General features: G+C 37.4%; 1 protein-coding gene across 1 annotated transcript; it reads left to right on the top strand.

Annotated features, from left to right (window-relative positions):
• The first annotated feature begins 675 nt into the window (after positions 1-675).
• egl (Egl_like_exo domain-containing protein) lies at positions 676-19136 on the top strand. Its single transcript, XM_068287783.1, is given in 10 exon segments — positions 676-1273; positions 5711-6017; positions 15634-15741; positions 15744-15878; positions 15949-16772; positions 16774-17942; positions 18001-18099; positions 18154-18403; positions 18471-18559; positions 18613-19136. Coding segments are annotated over 9 exon segments (3069 nt in total). The 5' UTR covers positions 676-1273; positions 5711-5851; the 3' UTR covers positions 18842-19136.
• The last annotated feature ends 567 nt before the right edge of the window (positions 19137-19703 follow it).

The following is a 19703-nucleotide window of genomic DNA, read 5'->3' as shown; positions in this document are numbered from 1 at the left end:
CCGAAATTCCAATTAATGCTGAACATGTGCATACTACACGAGTATACATACCAAATTTGGTGGCTCTAGCTCTTATAGTCTCCGAGATCTGCGTGTTCATACAGACGGACGGACGGACGGACGGACGGACGGACGGACAGACGGACATGGCTAGATCGACTCGGCTGTTGATCCTGATCAAGAATATATATACTTTATAGGGTCGGAGAAGCTTCCTTCTGCCTGTTACATACATTTTGGCGACTTTAATATACCATTTCACCCTATGGGTGTATGGTATAAAAATACAAGGGTAAGGGATCATCTTTGAGATTTTTGTTTAAAAACAAAAGTTTCTTTACGACACAAGATTTCCAAGGGCAACGTCTATCCGATATTATTTGGTCTGCCGCGCTAGATAGTAGTTCCGACTCGCAGGACGATGCAGGCACACATAGAAATTTGTTGGCCATTTTTTTAAAACTTTCGTAAAGAAGATAATATTAACTGTAAAGAAGTAAAATTTACTTTCCAATTAAATTGCAAAATACAAAACAGAAAACTCGTACTTATATGCTTTTCCCTCGAAGAATTGTAAAAGATAGAAAACATCGATAGTGCTGTCCAAACATCGATGATTTATAAAAATACAAAACCATCGATGTATCGATAGTACCATCGATGTTTTTTCCAGCTCTACTTTTTACGACGCAGCCGTGTTTTGTTGTTGGTTTTCTCGCGGATATTTGTTTAATTAAGTTAATATAAATTCTATTGACGCATAATCCAACTGTTGCTCGAGTTTGAAATTGGAGCAACAAGTGGTTTAAACTCGGTTTTTTTTATAACGTTTATCGTGCCTTACAAACAGCAAACCCACGCACACACAAACATTGTTAGAGTTCTACCTGATTAGCAATAACAACAAGTACGGGAGAGCGCTACATGTTGTTGTTTCTTTTTAAAATTACGCCGAAAGCAGACAAAAAATGTTAAACGAGTAATTAATGCATAATTCAATTAAGAAAAGTTGCCTTACTTAAATACAAATACAACAACGTGTCGTGAGTGCACAGTGACTGTGAGACGGAGTGAGCAGAACAGTGCGAGAGAAAAGAGGGAGAGAGCTAAAGATCAAAATCCCCAACGCGAGGATCCGTATCGCGTTTACATACCAATATCAATATTTGTGTTTCATTTAATAAGTGTTAATGCTAAGAATAGATTACAAGTGCACTTAACTAAATAAAGCAACATTAACATTTCGCCTAAAACAACCACAGAACGCTTGAAGGTAATTATAACCGACATTTTGCTGGCGCTCTTTTCACCTTTTTTTCATTTCGTCTTATTTCGTTTCGTTTAGTTCGCTGTTGCCCACTTGCCTCTTTTATTTCTTTTGCTATTCGTATTCATTTTCGTATTCGTATTAATAAACATTTCTTTCTTGACATTGCCTTTTGTTTTTAGCTTTTTGCATATTGCAAAATATTTTCTTTTATTATTTTTACCTTTCTTTTATGGTCGCTTGGCATTTTTGCACTTGTTTCTATGTTGCCATCTCTCTCACTTTATTCGCCCCCTCACTGCTGCAATCATCGCCCTCCCTCTCTTCTACTCTTTGGTTCGATATGAGAGCGTTTGGTCTAAAAAGACTTGAGAGTTTCTTGTTTCACACACACACACGCACACTTATCCAGTTGGACGCTCTCTGCCCAATCATGCTAAGGAATGTGACGGCATTATTAATGTTGTTGTTGTTATTATTTTTGTTGCTTCTACATATGTACATATATTTAGCTGTTCTCAATATATACGTATGTATTTGTTGTCAACGGTTTACCTTTTGTTTATCAATATATATACATATATTTATTTGCGTGAGAAAGAGACATAGAGTCAAGAAAAAGATAGTTAAAACACACAAGTAAAAATGAATGGATAACTTCTTACCAGAAATATTGCACTTAAAGTAAAAAGTTTAATCTAATTAGATACCTTTATATGTTTATTCACTCTAATAAGAAACATCACCACTACACATATATACAGATATGTACATATATTCTTGATCAGCACGACGAGACAACTTCATAAAGCCATGTCCTTCCTTTTATCAAACCGTTTGTCCATCCGTCTGGATTAACGCACAGAACCCATAAAAAAGATCGGTCGGTAGTACAAAGTCTGGGTAGACAAAAATCTTAAGGATCAGTAGGTGGGTTGGCCGATAGTTCATAGAGAACTCCAACTGCATTCGAGGACATACATAGGTGTTAGATTCTTATACAAAATATCTCTCGCAGGCGGAGAGATTATTGATTTGTTTTGATATATCGAATTAAGATCTTAAAACAACCAAACCTTTTAAAAAGTCGGTATGAGCACTTACAACTTAAACATTAGTAAGATAAGACAGACAGTCTAGACAGTTTACAGTTGACAAAAATTAAAAATTACAAAAACCGAATTTAAGATTAATATTACAGTTTTCCATTTTAAAAAATAATTCAGATCGATTAGATTTGTATTATTATATTATAAGCTTATTTTTTGACTTATTTCTGCTTCAAGTTCTTCATGATCATTCGAAATAAGCATATGTAAGTGTCGATAGGCGGCCGCGTCAATGGTGGGGAGTCTGGTTACTATTTTTAAAAACTTGATAATACATTTTTCTTTGTCTCTTTTGGGTTAATTGGAGACAGGCAGGTGAAAATGAAGAATCAATATTTGGTAATGTGTTTCCAACATAATAGACGTCTTTAATTATAATATTATTAAGAAAATATGTACCTTTGCTTACATACGAACCACAGGAAAAATTGTCCCGAAAAAAAATTAGGACTGAAAAACTTTTTGTTTCCTATAAGACTTTAACCAAAAACTCATAAAGATATCGCAGATTTTTTAGGCCGTTCTGCATATTTGATTCCTAAACATTTTCTAAGATAAAAATTGTACCTACAATTTGATTCAATATTGTTATTTCTGTTTTGACTCAATACCTGCTCCCCACTCTATATACACACATGCGTACATAACTATGCTTATGCATTGTATCATTTTCTATGTAGTGTTTTTATCAAACCGGTTAAAATCGAACAAGTGTTTACAAAAACTTTTTCTATATATTTCGGAGCGACAGCACTTGTGGCTTAAGGTTGCGTTTATCAAAACAGGTTTTTCTGTTAGACTAGTTTTAGTTTATTTACTAAATGCTGCTGCAATTAAAACTAGCTTGCATTTGCCAAACAATTTTTGTAATCATAATAAATACTATATTTCGAAGGACATTGTTAAATTTCAGTTACATTAAGGACGAAAATATTTCTTAAACGCATCGCACAGTTTTTAATACCTTTGCAAAAAGTCTGGTCTGATGTGTGCAACGCCTAGAAGGAAGCATCTCTGCGTATATATGTATATATTCTTGATCAGCACGACGAGACGAGTTCATAAAGCCCCACTAACTTTGTAATTTTCTAGGCTATTGTCATAAAAATTAGTATTTATCAGCTTTGACTGATCAAATTTGGGATCAAGATCGGGTGGGTATATCAGATAGCTCCTTAGAACCGATGGGTCGAAAACAATGACTTTTACCAATAACTTCGTTATTTTAACGCGATTGTCATTAAAACTAATATACATATGTCAGTTTAATATACCTATTAATGACTATGCCCAATTTTATGTAGCATTCGCACAGCTTAAGATTGTAGGTCGATTGAGTTGAAAAAGCATTCACTAATATGATTTGTAAGTTAATTCATTTAATCAGCAAGAGAATACTGGTCAGCTTCTAAGAGATGAATACTCTGATGTTATACAATTTTTGTATCATTATCCGGCCATATGGTTTTACTCAAACCGCTCCTGTTAAATTTCACACAAGCCACCAAACAGCTGACTGTCTGAATTCGCCTGTTTTTATGCTGCTGCGGCTGTGCGGCTGCGGTTGTTGTTGCTGGAGCCGTGTTGCGAGTCAGTTCGTATCGATATTTTGAACAGCGCGGAAAGGAATGCCGCAAGGATAATCCTGCAGCATGTATATTTGTGTGTGACTCTGTCCAGTTTCGGCTACGTGTCGTTCTCAATTATTCAAGACGCAAAGTTTACTACTCTGCAGTTTTGCTGTTTCCTCTCCACACTCCTCATATCAGCTGTGACTAATGTGAGTGCAATTGTGTATTACACTAGCAAGGAAGAACAACAACAAATGCAAAATAAAAATAAATGTGGAAGCCTGATCCAGAGCCTGAAATGAGCCTAGAGCAGATGCCAAAGAGAAACAGAAATGGGAAAAGTGCAAATGTATTAAGTAAATAAAAAAAAACCAAACTAAACTTAACCCAACTTAACTTGTATGTATGTTTTTGTTGTCTGCGGTTTAAATATACATATGTATAAGTTCTTCCCCATGTACATCCCCAAACTACTAAAAAGCGATAAATTATCAAGCCAGATCCATTGTTGCGGATTCTTTTTATACCCTTGCAGAGGGTATTATAAAATTGGTCAGATGTTTGTAACGCACAGAAGGAGACGTTTCCGACCCCATAAAGTATATATATTCTTGATCAGCATGAGAAGCTAAGTCGATATAGCCATGTCCGTCTGTCCGTCTGTCCGTCGGTGCGTACGCGTTTTACTCAGCCATCTTAAGAGCTATCGGGATGAAATTTTTTTTGGGAGCTTTTTTTTACCCGGGTGAGATAAAGTATGAAAATCTTTGGGATCGGACTACTATATCATATAACTCTGGAACAAAAATTTTTGCAAAAATTGGAGTATCCCCATGAAATTTACCAATATAATAGAATTTGATATAAAATCTCAGATCCCAAAATTTGACCCTGATCGGATAAATAGAACACAAGTTACAGTCTATATAAATCGGTTCAATCGCTGCCGGCAGCTCTGCTTGCTGCCTACTACGTCACCATCTGTTAACAGAGCACATGCATACACACACAGACGCAACGCTACATAAACTGTATGTGTATGCGTGCGTTGCTTTGCTTAGGGAATGAGGGAAGAAGAAGAACAAATTGTACATAGTATGAAGAGTAAAATTGTTTTGTTTGTATATTAATGAATTGAGTTGCAGAAAAGAAATTTTGAACATGTGAAATTATTATTGTCAAGGACTGCAAGGGTATATAAACTTCGGCATAGCCGAATTTAACTTCTTTGATATTTATTCCTGCTAATACTACGTTACAATACGCTGAGTCGATATAGCCATGTCCGTCCGTCCGTCAGTGCAAATCTGTTATTTAAATTATCTATAGCCTGGATGAGCTAATCTTTATAAAATTTATTAATAGTTTTTACTGCTAAACATCATATCCCCAAGTTTGACTAAAATCGGATATATAGAACATACATACATATTTAGGTTTTAGCCAGTATAAATAGGGTCTGATCAAACGCTGGCGACAGCGCTGCGTTTTGTCGTATTTTCGAATCAACTACATGCATATTCATATTTGTACATAAGTTTGTATGTACATATGTATGTATGTATGTATGTAAACAAATGTGGATATATATGAATAGTAATGTATGGAACATCCGGAGTTAACTCTCTGTTTTTTATTATTGTTATTTTTATTTTATTAGTTAAGCCTCTGCTGCTTACACATTTTCTACGACGCATTGCATAAGTGACTTTCTTACTCAGTTTTACCTGTTTTCTTGTCTTCTTTTTCGTTGTTTTTTGCAGATAAGCAACGTGACGGTGACAGTGAGGCGTGTTTTGTCTGTAGTGGTTGTTGTTGTGCGTTGACCGTTGATTAATAATTTAGCAAACGATAATAGAAGAAGTGGATAAAGATAAAACACTTGAACAACTGCAGCTTTCAACATGGAGTCCATGGAATATGAAATGGCACGCAACATGACATTGCTATTCTTTCTGGAACGACTATTGGATAAAGGCGAGCCACGCACTGTCCACGATTTGTCCTGTCAGTTTGGCAATAAGGAGTTCACCAAGGAAATGCGTCAAATCGCCGGTGGCAGTCAGTCAGGTAAGTGACTCTGTTCATTCATTTTGGTAACATGAGAAACTTGATTGTCCACAATGCACAAATACCTCAGCCGCAACTAGACACACAAGAGACCGATTCATATGTATCTGGTAGTGAATGGATGCGTGCACCTGCTGCGGGTTCAAGTGCAGGGCCATTGCACCAGTATGAAATCCTTTTACTGACAGACTCTTTTGTAACAAAAACCACAACAAATCAAACCTTTAATAAAAACCAGACTTACATATTGTCCATTTGTTGTTCATATTAATGCTTGCATTTTTAATTCTCTCTCCTACACATAAACATCATCACTACTTATCGAAAACGGTTGTGTAAAAATAGAAAAAACTTCAAACTTACAAAAATAAATTCCACTTGAAAAAAAAAACAACAGAAACAAAAACAGACGAACAAGGTGCAATGTACTTTCATTTGAAATTCATTGGGCATTATAATTAGAAGTTTAAGGGGGTTAGGTGTCTTCGAATACAGAAAATCGATCTGAAGATTGATGGAAATTTAGATCATACTTTATTACTTTGGTTTTAAAATTTTGGTCTATTTTGAATATTTCAGGATGAATCTATAAAAGTATTGGAAAAGTATGTGAATTTAAAGTCTTCATAGGTTAACAGTTTTTAGCTTTGCTGGCAAAGGAAATTGAATAATTTTTTCTGTACTCCATGATTTATTTTCCACACGTGTTGAGTCCACTAATTGCAGCATTAGAAACATTTAATAATCGCATACCGCAGTTTATGCGATTTGTTAAATAAAGACTCAACAAGACTTAAACCTGCTTTGTAAACGAAATGTGTGTGCGTGACTCTTTAACATTGATAATTGCATCACCTAAACGCCGTACATCGAGCAACCCTACAGTTAAATGGCCTAATTTCAATCCCTATCACTATAAAGACGACTAAGTGATTGCCGTATACTAAAATATTTTTCTTATATTTGTGGTTATCTGCATCAGGCTTTAACTCAATAAAGACATCATTAGTCTACTGACTTTATGCACTTAAAACATTCTAAAATACAATTCTTTGTTACATGGATTGTTCGTGTTCTTTCTTTCCTATATGTACTATATTGTAAAGTAGAACGGAAACAGAGATTTTTATCAAAAGTTCCGTTAATTGTCGTATGTCACTATATTATATAGCTCTCATGGGAAGGATCGGTCGAAAACTAATTTTGGTTATAAATATTTGTTTTACCTTCAATTTAGTTGTTACCAAACTAATTTTATCAAAATCTGAGTACCAAAAAAAAAAAAAAAACAGAGGGCCGGGGCTAACTTCGACCGCGTCAAAGTTTGTATACCCTTGCAACCTTTTGGTAACTCTTTCCTTACCTATTAGCCATCAATGTGGAAGAACGTTTTATCTAAAAAGGCTTATGTTTGCGAAAGAATGGCCTACAATCATAGGAAATAACGAAGATATTAATCAAAGTCACTGTTTTCCACCGATCGTTCCTATGGGAGCTATATGATATAGTCACCCGATCTTTATCAAATTCGACACAGTCATTAACAGATATATTAAATTAGGAAACGTTTAATTTAAAAACAATCACGTTAAAAGTAACGAAGTTATTTACAAAAGTCACTGTTTTCGCCCGATCGTTCCTATGGGAGCTATATGATATAGTCACCCGATCTTGATCAAACTTGGCACAGTCATTAACAGATATATTAAACTAAGAAGTGTTTAATTTGAAAGCAATCGCGTTAAAAGTAACGAAGTTATTTACAAAAGTCACTGTTTTCGACCGATCGTTCCTATAGGAGCTATATGATATAGTCACCCGATCTTGATCAAATTTGGCACAGTAGTTTATAGGCGTAATAATCTCTCTAATATAAAGTTTCACGATAATAACAGAAAATAACGAAGTTATTGAGAAAAGTCACTGTTCGTGACTTTGGGGTTTGTATGGGAGCTGTATGATATAGTGGTCCGATCCGGCTGAATCCGAGATATACAACGCCTGCAGTATATACAAGCCTACGTGCAAAATTTCAGCACTGTAGCTCTTACGGTCTAGGAGGAGTTTGCGTTGATCCAGACGGACGGACGGACGGACGGACGGACATGGCTAGTTGAACTCGTCTCGTCGTGCTGATCAAGAATATATATACTTTGTATGGTCGGAGATGCTTCGTTCTATGCGTTGCACACTTCTGACCAAAATTAATATACCCTTTTTGCAAGGGTATAAAAATGTACATCGGCACGGTTGAAGCTAGCCCTGGACATTTGGCTTAGGATATTCAGGATGAGACACAGAGAAAGTTCTTGAAGAGTGCCATAGGAACTCTGCATATTCATACAAATGACCTATTTTTACAGATCATTAGTTATAAATTCCAAAACGAGCTAAGACGGTTGGGAGCATGTTTTTTGAACACTTTCTAAAAAAAAACCAGCATTTGAATTTATTTGTTTTGATACTGACAATTTTCATACAATATCTTACCCGGGTTATATGGAGCTCAAATACCAAGTTCATGCCAATACCTCTTAAGATGGCTATTGTAAGTATTAAGTAAAAAGCATACGCACCGATGGAAGGTTGGACAGACAAACATGGCTATATCGACTCATTTTTTCATGCTGATCAAGAATGTGTATACTTTATGGTCGGTAACGTCTGCTTCTGTGCGTTAGAAACATCTTACCAATTGTATAATACCCTCTGTAAAGATATTTAAAGGTATGCTGTTTGCGCAAGAATAACTTGACACAAAATCGTTTGAAGGTAAAGTTTAAGCCGGCATAGATGTGGTTCTGGACCGAAGCAAATTCAGAATTTTGAGATTTTTAAGATTTTTAAACAAAAAATCGTTTATAAATGGTGGCCATTCTGCGTCGATTGCATTATGCTTTATTAAAAGCGGTTCAAAATTACGAGCTTGCGGCGTATATGTTTACTTAAATGAAGCAAGTAAGCCTCGTCGACTTCACGTGAACCAAATATTTTAAAATGCGAAGACCAAATGTATATACAAACATATGATTATAAACTTTTTCCACGTGCTTCAAAGCAAGCATATGCTACCTTCATTTCTCACTTACGCTCTTTACTTACGGCGCCACCGGACTACGGCCCACTCCGCTCTAATAGACCACCTAGTAAAATACGTTATTAGTCCCATTTCAATAAAATTTAATAGTAGTGAAAAATTCGGTCTACATACCAGTTTAGTTTGGTTAGTGTTGGGGGAAATCAGCTTTATTTGACCAGGAACGCTTGGCAAAACTTTTGAGCAAAGTTAGGCAAAAGTTTAATTAAACTTGATCACCGTAGGTACAACACGAGTCTACATACCATATTTGGTGGATCCAGCTCTTATAGTCTCTGAGATCTAGGTGTTGATACGGACAGACGGACGGCTATATCGACTCGGCTGTTGATGCTGACTAAGAATATATATGTATATGTACTTCATGGTGTCGGAAAAGATTCCTTCTATCTGTTACATACATTTTGGCGGCTTAAATATACCAATTCACTATAAGAGTGCATGGTATAAAAATTACTAATAAGTAGCGTTTGCCAAAATAAAAGAAAAAATATGAATATAACCCTGTGATTGATTTGTGGAAATCAAATTCTACATAAAATAAAAATTGGAATTACAGTCAGGCACGCTAAATAGGTGTATCACATGTGGATAAGGAAATGAAGTTAGTGATTGCGTCGTTTTTGGTATACCACGCATCAAGTAAACAACGTAGTACATACTTATAACTATTAAAATACTAGAACCAAATGCAGTAACAATGTGGTGGGTCTGTCGGAAAAGCTTCCTTCTGACTGTAACATACTTTTGGCAACTTCAATATAACATTTTAAATTATGGATGTATTGTTTAGGCTTCAAAATCTAAAAAATAAATGGAAACCTTAGTTGACATAAAGACTAAGATTAATTGGAGTTGTTTGAAAAAGCGGCCATCTCTTCTTTATGTCCCATTAGAGCCTCGCAAATATTTAGTCCCGAGGGGTCGAGGAAGAAAAGGGAGATATAACCTGTATGAAAATCCCTATAAACATATTTTATGCCTTGACCATTTTTGTCAACGTGATATTTTGGCTAGAACTAGCAGTAAGTATGTATTAACCGTTAAGACACGCAATACCCCAGATAATGCTTCCTCATCCCTTTCTGACCTTTCTGCCTTGTCCTCAATGTGTGTAAAAGGCGGTTCAATCGGAGTCTTTGGGCCGAGGATTGGATTGGGTGAGAGTGTGTGGCTGTTAAGCATAGAAAATTTCGTAATAGAAAAAGTGTCGATTACGTGACAAAAATGTTCAAATGAATTTCAATAAAATTGCATGATACTCTTGAGTTAAAATGTCTCACTCCTCGCCTTCCTATACCATGACGTTTTTGGTTCCAATTGTTGCTTCAATAATAAATGTCTGGAACGACCATAGATATTCCCCAACGATTGACATGGGTTACCTTGTGTTTCTGTGTCTTTTTAAAGAGTAAAAATTTGTATAAATTGATTCTTTTGCCACAAGAGAGAACTCTCAAAACTCTGTTAATTGTTTTCTTAAATAAAGATATCTTTAACCTCATTCTCAGCGATTTTAACGCCAAAACGTTGTTTAGATGCTGTTTCTATGCCCAATCATATAATTAGCTCTTCGGCTTTCCATCGACTCACGTACGATCAAGTGTCGTATGCTAACCGGATTGTATACTCTGTAAGCGAAACGGGTGCATTGAGGTATTTTTGTCAACGCTTGACACTCTTTTAATGCCCAGCCTCAATCTGAGAAATTTAAGTTCTATGGATCCTGTCTTATTTTATACCTAGGAACCTTTAAACTTGTTCACCTACTTTTCTGAAAAAATACCATACAGGGCATTAATTGAATCTTTGACACCGATTTTGGAATTCTGAATGGAACTTATTACGGTGCTTCTTCTCTTGTGAATTTGTAATAAAATTGCAGACAACAAATTTTCGTTTTAGGAAAAAAAAGAAGTCAAAGAAACAAAACATTGAAATTTCCATTTAAAAACCCGAGAAATACCCAAAAGGACTACCTACATATGTATGTCATAGTATGCGATTTTGATCAAATACCATTAAATAAGATCTATCAGTAATCAATAATACCCTCTGAATGCTAAAGCACTTGCAATTAGATGGGTGCAGGGTGTGTGAGTGTCGGTACTAGACCTCAACTGACGATTTTGACCAATCGATGGGGGTTTGATAAAAGAGGGTACGTCCATGAGCTGTTGGTGTAACTGAAAATAAATGATTATCTAAGTACATGATCGATTGTGACAGGGTTAAAAAGGTTTCCCTTTGAGCTAAGCTGGGGTTTCGCCTTCGTTTTCTTCTTGATTTTCCACACGTTTCACTTGTTTTTCTTCTTTAAGTCTTTATTCTGCCTCATTTGACGTTTTGCATTTCCGTTACACATTCCAATTTTCGACACAAATAAACCAAACGTTTTTATGACGACAACAGCAGGCAATCCGACAGTCAGCCAGTCACTCAACCAATTTCTGTTTTCTTCTCTCGACTTCCAATGCCCCCATCATCATGCCCTCCCCCAGAGTCAAAAAATCCTTTAAGGCCTAACTTTAACTCCTGACGGTTGCGTGCGTGCCTGCGTTTCAATGGCCATGAGAGCATGTATGGTAACGGGCTCTGGGGATGGCGGAGGGAAAAAACATTGATTTTTGGCCTACCAAATAAATTTGCTGTTCATTATTTTGCCAGATGAGCAGTGTGCATGAAGTAGGGTTCGCCCCTGCCGACAAAATTTCAAAAGTAATTAGTACAAATGTTTTGGTAGTACCACTAACCATAGAACACATAGATGGGACAAACTCATGTTTTTTTGATTGCAAACGCTAGCCTAGTCATGGAACCCCAGAGAACTTCGGGAAAACCCGAACGCTCGTACTCTCAATGAGAGCGTAAAATGGGGGAGAGGGCCAAGCAGCTACAAAAATAATTTAGTGTAGCACAGACTACAGAACGATGAAGGCAGGCCTATGTCGCTTGTGATTTCGTTCTGTCTATGTATGTGTACACTCGTCGGTACATGCTCAGGCTTCGTAGTGTGTATGTGACGTGAAGTTGTACAACATCGCATTTCAATAGCTCGCTCGACCAAAATTTTTAATTTTCGACAAAACAGCGACAATGCGAATAGGATATGCCCCTGTCGAAAGAATATCAAGAAATATTGGCCCTAGCTTCGTATGTATCCCGGTGGCTGTGCCGATAAAGTGCTCGCTTGGCTATCGGAATGTCCCTGGTTCGAATCCCAACTCGTACTCGTTAAAAGGTTTTTCTTTGCCTATTTTTTTATTTATATAAAAATAAAAAAATAAACAAAAGGGAAAAAAACAAAATAGAAATAAACTCTCGATTATCGTTGACGAAGGTTTTTTTGTCTATTTTTTTATTTTGTTTCTTTTTGGTTTGTTTTTTTTTTAATATTTTTATATAAATAAAAAAATAGGCAAAGGAAAAGCTTTTTAACGAGTACGAGTTGGGATTCGAACCAGGGACATTCCGATAGCCAAGCGAGCACTTTATCGGCACAGCCACCGGGATACATACGAAGCTAGGGCCAATATTTCTTGATATTCTTTCGACAGGGGCATATCCTATTCGCATTGTCGCTGTTTTGTCGAAAATTAAAAATTTTGGTCGAGCGAGCTATTGAAATGCGATGTTGTACAACTTCACGTCACATACACACTACGAAGCCTGAGCATGTACCGACGAGTGTACACATACATAGACAGAACGAAATCACAAGCGACATAGGCCTGCCTTCATCGTTCTGTAGTCTGTGCTACACTAAATTATTTTTGTAGCTGCTTGGCCCTCTCCCCATTTTACGCTCTCATTGAGAGTACGAGCGTTCGGGTTTTCCCGAAGTTCTCTGGGGTTCCATGACTAGGCTAGCGTTTGCAATCAAAAAAACATGAGTTTGTCCCATCTATGTGTTCTATGGTTAGTGGTAGTACTTTATTAAATTCTTCTATTCATTTTGGGACGACTTTAGCTATTCAACTTTGTCAATTACCACCCAGATATCAGGATAAATGTGTGCATATTTCAGGATGAAGAGCGGATCTTAATACCACTGTATATGCTGCTAAAAAAATCAAGATTTTTAGTCGATAAACCCGTGCCCGTCTGGCCGTCTAGGCAAATCAACTTTACATCCCTAATTGATAAGCTACTGAGATGAAACTTGGATCTTTCGCTATAATATTTTAAAATATTCGAAAACCTTGGCTTGGTTTTGCTCATCATATTGATAAATTTCAAAGTTATTTTCAAATAACAATAACCAAATGTTTGGATTGAGCGACAGTAGTTTAATCATTACCTGAACAACCCAATAAAACTCATATCTATTTTACTTTTTTCGTTTCATTTTTTGTTAATAAAAGCAGATTTTTTTGTTTAGAAATATGTATACAATATCCTGAAATTGGGGAATCTACATATAGTTGCGGTGCCATTTGTGCATAATGACTCAGACAGCCAGTTTATAATTAATTAGGGGAAAGAATGGGAATAAAAACTCTTCTTAACATATTCGTCTAATATTTACCATTAAAATCCCAAATTTATGTTTCTCCACCATCATACATACATATGTATGTACATACCTACTCCTTTAACACTCGTAGGTGTAACCCTTTTTAGCCCACCTGAATTTTTACAACACATTCTACCAATAAGTAAGCATAAATATACATAAATTTATAGCAAGTGTCCTTAGTGCATTTTGAAAATTGCCACAAAATGTGTCCAAGTGGGTCGAGTCGTAAAAAATGCCACCCCACTTAGCTCCTTTCCCCGTACACTCAACCCCCATCACTGTGCCACCTGCTCCATGCTGGCACAAAAAATCCATCAATAAACCGAACTTAACACACCCTGTGCATCCTAAGCACTTGTCCTCCGTGCTCCATTTGGGTGCGTAATCGTTGATTTCGTATCCATTTCCTTTTGCATTCTCAGGTGCGGATATACCCCTATGCCAAAGAACGGGATACTAAAGGGTAGAAAAGCCAAGCAAGTTGTTTGCCAAGAAATGCGGCTAAACTCACACAAACAGAAATGAAATGTACAATAAGAGTTTTGTGTTGGGCAAATTGGGATGGGAAATAGATTTTTACTTATATATACAAATATTTAGGTTAGAATTTACTGCTCCAAAACCCCCAGTCCTACCTCGATAAATATTAATATCAGCCTCCTTACAATTTTTATGAACTTCGATTTGCGTCACTTGGAAAAATTTCAATTTCTCTAAGTAAACATAAAATTGAATTATGCACATGTTGCTGCTGACACCTTAGGCTTTGCCTGGTGCCGCTTGCCCACTAGCATAATGTTAAAGGACACACGTTTTATTTAAGCAATTTGTCAATTTCAAGGCTCATTTGGCAGGATTCGTCCTGTTAAATCTTTAGATCGTCTTCGCCTTCGATTAGTGAAAGATAGCGAATTGGAAAATATGACCCGAAATTCACTTTGAAGCGAATTAAATTTGTTTCCAACATGTTGCTAAGTTAGTCTGACAACAACAATGAGAATCTGAATCTCTGCCCCGTTGGCACGCAATAGACTTACCACGCTCTCTTTCTCCTTCCCCTATTTGGTATCCATCAGTCGTTATAGCGCGTTTGCCGTGTCACATCATATTACACAAACAATGGAAAATAGACGGGATGGGAGGAAACATATGGGTATATAGTTGAGTACTCATCGCAATGCTAACAATTGTTTTCGTGGAGCAGGGATAGGGGAAGAATAACAGAAACAGGTCTGGAACAGAGGTCGACGGAGAGCCATTGTCGGCAGTCAGTCAGCCAAATATGACCTGATTTATCAAATAAATAGCTCGCGATGCCGAAGCAGCCGTCGCGTTTGTCTATCTCATGGATTGAGTGCATTCACTTTTCATTTTACGAAAACTTTTTACACTGTAAATGGATTTACAACTTACTGAAATCAACGTTTGGCATTTTACATGTAATTCATGCAGAAATTTCACTTACACTTTCATTTTGTTCAGTGTACGACAGTTAGGAGTTTTGAGTTTTGATGGCAGTGGGAAAACTATGAATCGAATAACTTTTGCCAACTTTACAACAAACAAACTTGTACATTTGTGTGTCTAGGAAAGCTGTCTTTTTTGTGATTATGCAATTACCAACAATGATGTTAATTATGGGAATCCAGGCATATGCAACACACGATTTCATTCATTCGTTAAACTTAAAGCTTCGTCTCAATTGAAGGTAACACAGTAATGTGCCGAACTAACTTACAAGTACCGTCAATTCACTTAAAGTAATCATCAAAAGCCATGGATCCTTTTCCGTTGTGGGTTCGACATAATTTGATTTCAGACCAAACTAAAAGCTTGTGGATAATAAATTAGATTGACTGGTGGAGACGGGTGGTGACTGGTGGTGCAATATTTTTACACTTTTACTGCATTAACTCGCCCTAATGGGTCTTTTAATTGTAATTGACATCAAATCCTTAATTATATCCTTTTTCCATTTCCCCATCATCTGAACACAAAAGGTCTGAAGAAGTTTCTCGCCCAATATCCATCGATATTTCTGGTCGACGGTGATTATGTCCAGGTGAACGCCTATCAGCACACCAATGCGGATGATGGCAGCTACGGGGGAAACGAGACTACATACAAGAGGCTAAAGACTACTTTAAGAACAAGATGCTGCAATATGGAGCTGCTGCCGAGGTGCCAGTAAGAAGCTTACTTGGCCATCGCTCGCAGGCATCGCCCCAAGTGCGGCATATTTCGGGTAAGTTTCCAATTAAAGTTTTTCTTTTAATTTTTTGATGGAACGTGTACTAATTCGTATGCCATTCCAGGCCAGCACATCAAGGAATTCACAGACTTTTTGATGAAGCACACCGACACTTTTAAGGTTGTCGATGATTATGTTATGCTGGTAGGCTGTGAGAATATGACGGATTTACCTGCGCGTGATCGTTTGCATTTGCCTCAGTCGAATATTGACACTCGAGGCACTCAACAGATGCTGGACTTCTTTGCCCAATGCATTGAGATAAAGGGCCCATTGTTGGTCGATCAACTCTTCCATTTGCTTACTAGCAATTTTCCGCAAGATCAATGGCTGCGTATGTTTAAGACGCCCGGTGATCTTAGCTCGTTCCTGAAACTATTTTCCGACTGTTTTCACATACAAGCCAATCTAGTCACTTTGCTGCAGAAGCCCAAGCTCAGTGACACCCATATACAGCAGGCCCAAGCCCAGACTCGTGAGCAGTTCAATGTCATAAACAATAATAGCCATCAGGCGAACTCCCGCCAAAAGACCGAGATTAGTTCGGTTCAACAGCGATTGCAGAGTCCGTCTCTTCGCAGTAATGGCCATGTCAATAGTAGCAATAATAACGTTGGCCAACAGCAATATAGTAACATAGGCAACAGCTTCAACAATAACAACAACAACAACAATAATAATAATAACAACAACAGTGTAGACAGCAGCAACATAGCGTCACCCAACTTTAAGCTGAACGCGCCAGTGTCAAATGTATTAGTGAGCGGTCAAACTGTGCAACAACAGCAGGGCTTGGGTCAAACGAAATCAGAGCCCAATTCTGGTTTTGACAGCTATGTGCCTATGTCGGAGGTAAAGCTGGAGAATCTGTGTGAGAATAACTATCCCCCCCAGTTCGAATATTTGCTATGGTCCAATTGGGGGACCTAATCCCATTGCAAACAACGGAATGCAGCAGCAACATCAACAGAGTCATCAGCAGCAACTGCAGTCGTCTACTCTGAGCCCAACGGAGCGTCTGAATGCCAATCAGACACTAAAGCAACGTATCAATACTCTGGTCATACGAACTTTAGCCGAGAATCTGGAAAAGGACAAACTAAGTTTGGCTAATCAGCAATCGGCTAATTCAGCTGCTGCGCCCGGCTCCCCTCAGTCAAGTCCCTTGCACAACATCCTAGCGAATTCGAACCCCAGTAATGCCAATCAGACTAACGCCAATCAGTCACCTAGTCACAGTTACTTTGTGGGCGACACGTGGAAGATCAAAGTACTGCAAAACACTACAGTTATAGCTAATGTTAAGCAATCAGTATTTGTAACCGATATTTTGCTCAAATATGCAGCCAAAAATGAAAGCATTGTGATTTCGCTAGACTGCGAAGGCATCAATCTTGGCCTTAAGGGCGAAATCACTCTTATTGAAATTGGCACAGGCCGTGGTGAGGCCTTTCTCTTCGATGTGCAATCATGTCCGGCTATGGTCAGTGATGGCGGTCTTAAGACACTTTTAGAACACGAACAAGTCATTAAGGTCATTCATGATTGCCGCAACGACGCTGCCAACTTGTATCTCCAGTTTGGTATCCTATTACGGAACGTGTTTGACACGCAGGCGGCACATGCCATCCTACAATATCAGGAGAACGGCAAGCAGGTCTATAAGGCCAAGTACATATCTCTGAACTCGCTGTGCGAGCAATACAATGCGCCATGCAATCCTATCAAGGATCAACTGAAGCAAATCTATCGCCGGGATCAGAAGTTTTGGGCCAAACGTCCGTTAACCCGCGAAATGATGCTTTATGCGGCTGGAGATGTTCTAGTTCTAATCCATGATCAGCTATTTGGCAATTTGGCGAGACAGATCAAACCTGAGAACAGGCAACTCTTATCGGAATTGTGCACGGAACAAATTTTAATGCAAATCAAACCCAATGAGGTGAAAATCCGCAAGAAACAGCGCAAGGTCAGCACTGAGGTCTCTGATCTTAAGCAGAAACTAGGACAATCCAGTAAAAGTATTGTCCTCTCGAATCGGGAGATTCGTCTGTTGCGGTAAGTCATATAGTAAGTTTTAAACCGATCAAACCCCAATTTAAATTTCTCATTTTAGCTATATGGATTTGACCGAGGATGAAAAGGAGCGACTAAAAGGCTATTATAAAGTGGCTAAGAAACTTGAGAAGATGGAGTCTGCAGGCAATCCCAGCAAGTGAGTGGTGCAAAGAGTATGCGTAGTTCAATTGATATTTCTTTGCTTTTTTAGGGATCAAAGTGACTCCGAGGATGAACAAGAGCCGAACGAAAATGACGCTTTTCCCAGCTTGGACTCAGTTCCATCTGATAACTCGCTATCGGGAACTTTTTCGCCCCGATTTAGCTCGGAGCCACCTAGTCTGACTGAGTCTATGCAAATGTTGGAGGAAATTCTACAGAATAAGTCCATGGACCGCATTGCACGCATTGATAAGCTGGAGGCAATACTAACCACAGCCACATCGCTGCCGTGTGACCAAGTAAGTGGACACTTACTTTACGTCAAGTGTATAGTTTTCGTTAATCATTGTTTTCTTTTTTTTCCAGATTGTAGCATCTAATTCAATGCAAGAGCAACTGGGCTCGAGCATTGCAACCACGGAGAACCTGCAAATCGTACGCGAGAAAACAAGAAAGTAAGTATGTTTGCATTCCACTTTTGTTTTACTATTTGATTTTTCATTTTCAGCAATAAGAACTGCAATTGCCATGGAGAACGCAGTGTGACACCGATTCTACGTCATTTGGACAAACGAGTGGTTAAACTGGTAGATACGGAAACGCAGACATTAAGCACTGGCGATGTTGTCATTACGAAAATCTTTTTCCAAGACGAGCACGAGCGAGCCAAGGAAACTGTACTGACCAACTCCGGGTCCAATCCCAATTCTCCGAAGAAAACTGTTTCCTCTACATAAATTCCAATTCTCTCTCACCCACATTTTCTATTTCCTATTTCACTTATACTACTTTTTTTCAACTATGATTCCTAACGAGCAAAGCGCAGACATATTATGTATTATCTTTAATAACTAGTTACTTTTACTTTGAGACCTCCAATCGAGTAAATGGACCTAAAAAAGACCCGAGTTCTCAACTCTATTCTATATTCTAAACCTATAACTATGCAATCATTTTTAAACCCAATTGAAAAGCAATATATTTTGTGCCTAAATGTTGAACATTTGCAATAAAAACCAACAACACTACTAACTATTATTATATAACTTATGAATTGTTAACTAATTTCTCTTTGATTTAAAATGAAACTGAATATGAATGAATCGCACTTCTCATATTGATTGAGAACTTTTGTGTTTGTATTCCCTCGGAAAAAATGAAATCTATGCTGAAAAGATGTATACAATCGTTAAAGTTTCGTATATGTTTCTATCGATCTCACGATATTGCTTAACATTGTCGTCTATATACGTAAATGTTAAGCAATTCTGAAATTGTCGAGATCATCATAGACCAATCTTTTTTTATGCAATTCTGTGGAAGTTTATTAAGCTTAAATGCAATTTATATCTTTGTCGCCATATCAAGAAAGTAAACTACATCTATATTTTAATCATAAAAACAAACGAGAAACAACAATAATAAATACAAAATCAAATTCTATTTCGACTAAATTTTACTTTAACCAAACAAGTCGAACAATAATTCACAAATTATGTAATCAATGATAAGAAAATGAAAATTAAATCATAACAAAATCTTTTTGAAATTGTACGATTAAAAAACCATTATGTATATGTTTACATCTACAAATTGTAT

The sequence above is a fragment of the Drosophila tropicalis genome, unplaced genomic scaffold (genome assembly GCF_018151085.1).
Source record: "Drosophila tropicalis isolate 14030-0801.00 unplaced genomic scaffold, ASM1815108v1 contig_573, whole genome shotgun sequence".
Classification (NCBI taxonomy): domain Eukaryota; kingdom Metazoa; phylum Arthropoda; class Insecta; order Diptera; family Drosophilidae; genus Drosophila; species Drosophila tropicalis.
Note: the sequence above shows the minus strand (reverse complement) of the source record. Positions and strands in the feature narration are given on the sequence as shown.